Below are 4,686 nucleotides of genomic sequence, written 5' to 3'. Positions count from 1 at the left end.
ATAAACACATGAAAATAGAAAGAGTGCTCCAACAGAAGAGGATAAACGTGACTTGAGTAGTGAATACGACGTAGGAAAAATCCTGAACAATTTTATATTTTAATATTTAATTTTTAACATTTATCAATATATATGATAAATATATATTTTAATTATTTTAATATGAAGACGACAAGGCATGTAATGAACTAGTTTAACGTTAAGCAAATAAGCACCTGAGGATGGCACTTTTGTGCCGAAACATGTAGTGCGAGTGAGAGGAGTGAAGTAGATAAGTGTATGCACTAGAAGACGGATTAAATAAATCATGGACTTGAATCAGTGCAACAGGATGCTAAAATATAACATTATTAATATTACTTGTCTGATCTGTTTGATTATTTTTGTTGAATCATCATACACGATTACATTAACTGTTAAATATTAAATAAGGACGTTCAAAAATTCTTTCTCCGCCGGTCTCTCTGAGCCGTATGTCGGTATCATGGAGCATCAGACTTTGAATAAGGAAATTATCATCAGAATCCAGCAAAGATAACGGATACTTCACATGCGTTTCTAATCTAGGGGACAACTCACTTAATATTTGTCTTACTAATAGACATTATTGAAAAGTTTTGTAGAGGCAAGTGAAACATTTATGTTGCGTCCAGTAATTTTGTTGCACAAGTATTGCGTGTTTGAGATGAATTAACCCGACATAACTGGTAGGTTGTTCCCATAATTCTTATACTGCTTTAGTTCACAAACAATTCTTTAACATATAAAGATTAAATATTTTTATTTCAATACGTGTACCGTTGTGCACCGTATCTCCTCTTGCATGCTGATAACATGGAGTGCCTTTGCTAAGCCTAAACCACGGAAATGTGTATATTTATGACTTCCCTGACGAAGATGTTGCTTCATTTCACCGTCTCTTAAAACATATATGAAGATAAAGAACAACTAAGGCTGGGGCGACACGAGCGCATAAAGTACGTCCGTTCCAACGGACGTTGCTAAGGACACCACACAGTTGCAGAATGTGGTGCGTAGTTTTTTTTTGCAATTGAGCGAGAAGAAAGCGTAGCTATTCGCCTCTCTTGTTTATTTCTACAACGGACGCATTTTGTGCGCTCGTGTGGCCCCAGCCTAAGGTGAAGATCAAAATATGAAACAAGTTAGGAAATGCACGAATAGCAACGATTCTGCACCTTTTTCATGAATATTTCGAAAACCGCGGAATTTACGTGGAACAAAACAAAAAAGCAAAGCAAACTCCGTGGTTTTAGTCCGCAAGTGAACTATGCCGACCAAGTGACCGCCCCTTGCCGGCGAAGTTAGTACCAACTTTAATGGATAGAGGGTGTCGCATGGTCAGCGCAACGAATCTCCACGGCTGTTAATTTCGGTTTTCTAACAGTATTTATTTTTATATACAAAATTTGTTTGCATATAGAACTCATATACTGAATATAGAGGTGAAATTACTTACAATGACTTGTTTCACAGTCATCTCTGATGCTGCTGAAAAGAAGAAAATTCACATATCATTGAAAAAAGCAACGAAAGTTTCATTCTTGTACGTGACGTAGGCAGACAGCCTTAGAGACACTAACAGAGATACATAGATAAGGAGATTGGATACGAGTAGATGGAAACTTAACTAACTCAGTAACTTCACTGATAATTATGAAACGCAGATTTAATTCAAACTAATTACATTTCTTCTTATTTTGGGGGGTTGCAGAGGAACATCCCAGAGTACTGTTAACCGACCCATAGTTCAAGCTTATACTCCTGCTTAAACATCGGAAGAATTAAGTCGATCTAAGTAATGTTTAATTAATTATTCCGACTCCTCATACACCATATTAAGCCTCTACTAATGTTACTTTGAGAAAGAGTCGCCGTGTAACTAGGTAATGACAACACATAAATACACTCCATGGGCAAACACAAATTTTGTTAACGTTAAATTTAGTAGCAGTTGCCATTGTGCCCACAAGAATTAATTACAGCCTCAACGCAGCATCTAACTATGTAACTAACCACGGATCGGAGACCATTTTCGAGGGATTATGTGACTGCAACTTTCTCCCAAGCTGCAGACCGACGCTTTTCACCTGTTCACGACTACTAATTTGACATATTCTGGGTTACACTCCGTACTGGAGACAGCCTCTGTCATCTGTAAGGACGCGCCATGCCATGGGAAAAATACCCCATGATGAGAAACCGCTTATTATACAGGTTTTCTGAACCTCCTGTTACTTGGGCCCAGATGTGCCCTGAATCACTCTCAGTTTCTGTCCTTCCCTTATGTCCGGCTGTGTCCGGCTGACTTATTTCCACCATTCGTGTTCCGCATTTTGCTAGGATGAATCCGGACTGGATTGCTGCTCGAAGGTCGAAGGAAGTACCGTAGCAGAATCACCACGGTACCTTCTAAATTCTCATAAATTCAAATGCAATTTAATATGATTAAAAATGAATAAGCTATGAAGAGAAAATTATTGTTTTTAGATTTGTTCAGTTCTATTCGCTGAATTATAGGTCTCTTTCAGAAACCATTCAAATATACGTGTAACAAAATATCAGTTTAAAAACCTGAAGAGTATGGACTACTTTTAGATACACATAGATGAAAATACAGCATTATAATGGGAGTTAAATAATGGTATGTATTTTTTTATTGCTATTCGGTTGGGACTGAGTTCCTTGTACTGCGGCCACTTCTGGCCTATTGTACCAGCCCCAGATGATAGGTGAGGGTGATTGTGGAGCAATTGGTGGAATGAAGATTGGCAGGGGAAGCAGAAGTACTCGGAGAAAACCTGCCCCAGCGCCACTTTGTCCACCACAAATCCCACTTGACCAGACCCAGGATCTAACCCGGGCCGCCGCGGTGGGAAGCCAGCGACTAACCGCTTGAGCTATGGCGCGGCCACTAATGGTATGTAAACCTGTATTGGATTTATCTGGCTCAGGATATAGTCCATTGGAAGTCGGTCCTCAACCTGATAATGTAAATTGAGGTTGTACAAAAGCCAAGGAATTTCATGACTAGGTGAGCAAGCATTAGCCTTTCAATAAGGAAAACACTCCATGGAGAGGATAGGTTAGTTACACAGAAAGACTTGCTTCATATTGCCCGAAATGTAAACGTGTAAATGCTCATAAAAGTACTACATGTCAACATGCACGTGTTCTGCAGTGCCTTTGTACGTATTTGCGTCTTCAGGCGCCAGTGGTGCGCTTACCTTGCGATTTCGTCTCTAAGATGCATCTCGTGACGATGGCCGTCTCATTCTCCGAGACTTGCCTGGCGTCTTTCTCACAACACTGTCGTCCCCCCGACACATACAAAGATAAGACATAAGATTACGTAATTGAGATTATGACCTCTCGTTGTGGTGATCATTAAGACTCCCGTATTCTGGGATGTGATTACGGATGTTTGCCATGAGCAGACGGACCGTATTAACACGCAAATTTCTTGAATTTTCAGTCCCGATCCAGCAGAAAATTCAATGGCAATTCAGAATTTTGCATCCATTGCTTAACCGACCTAGGGCAAGTCTTGTCCAGGATACCTTGCACCCCGGATACCAATGCCCCATGAAGTATGAATTTTTTTCGCGCTATATGATATATAGTACAAGGTTTACGGGTTTGAGACTAGCTAAACTCCCGTTCGAGCAGTTGTGAACAAATGTCTGAAACATTATAATTATTATATTTATTTTAAGAATTTAAGTTGTTTATGGCGCAGCAATTAGGCGCTGTTACGTCTCATCCACGTAAAATTTCATAATCAATAATTAGACTTTTTAAAATATTGTACTGTTTCTAATGCAAGCAAACACAGGCCTGTTTCTTACGTAGCGTAATGTAGCATTACTGTGCTGACGAGCTGAACGTTTGGGGCACTCTCCGTGCATAAGATGGTCTAGCGAGCCCTTAATTCAACTGCCGTGTCTGGCAGACTTTTAGGTTCAGTTTGATTTTTGTTACCTATAGGAAATCTTGTGGTAGAAAAAGTATTTCACCTCTAGTGGTTCATGACACTGAATTCAAAATCCGTAACGGTTCTATAGATGATATAAAGCGTCATAACATGAAACATTAATTGTATTAAAATCGGAGGGGGCACGCGGTAGCGTAGTTGGTTGAGGCGCTGTGCTACAAGCCGGAAGGTCGCGGGTTCAAGTCCCAATGAGGTCGCTGGATTTTTCAATTAACCTAATCTTTCCAGCCACACTGTGGCCCTGGGGTCGACCCAGCCTCTAACAGAAATGAATACCAGGAATATTCTTGACGGTAAAGGGCGGCCGGCGCGTAAGGCTGACATTCTTACCGCCATCTATGGGTCGATTGTCTAGAAAATGTGGGAACCTCAACATCTCACAACCCTGTGGGCCTCCACGGCCTGTTATGGTGATACCTTTACTATTTATGAATTTTTTTATCTTTCAGATATATTTGGATAAATTTGGAGCACTGCGCAGCGTGATGACTTTGCAAAACAGTGAGCTTTGTGTAAAGACAGACAGGTGTACATAAAGCTACCTGAAGCGCTCAGCATATAACATTTGCTCATTCCATGCATTTATCATTTTAAAATCCACATTTGTCTTTGGTTTGAAATAAAATTTTCATATTTTTTTCGCAGAACTACTTTCACTTCCGATTATGCAGTGC

General features: G+C 40.0%; 1 protein-coding gene across 2 annotated transcripts in view; it reads right to left on the bottom strand.

Annotated features, from left to right (window-relative positions):
* The window catches only part of LOC111863157 (general odorant-binding protein 68-like), a 16,101-nt gene that overhangs the window by 8,992 nt on the left and 2,423 nt on the right, over window positions 1–4,686 (bottom strand). The window contains exons 2-3 of one of the 2 annotated variants that reach the window (XM_023849213.2): window positions 3,246–3,327; window positions 1,478–1,509 (exon numbers count right to left, since the gene is read on the bottom strand). In XM_023849213.2, the coding sequence (XP_023704981.1) occupies window positions 1,478–1,509; window positions 3,246–3,327 (114 nt within the window). The remainder of the gene's footprint in view (window positions 1–1,477; window positions 1,510–3,245; window positions 3,328–4,686) is intronic. The other variant, XM_023849214.2, reaches the window with a different exon arrangement.

The sequence above is a fragment of the Cryptotermes secundus genome, unplaced genomic scaffold, assembly GCF_002891405.2.
Source record: "Cryptotermes secundus unplaced genomic scaffold, Csec_1.0 scaffold6, whole genome shotgun sequence".
Classification (NCBI taxonomy): domain Eukaryota; kingdom Metazoa; phylum Arthropoda; class Insecta; order Blattodea; family Kalotermitidae; genus Cryptotermes; species Cryptotermes secundus.
Note: the sequence above shows the minus strand (reverse complement) of the source record. Positions and strands in the feature narration are given on the sequence as shown.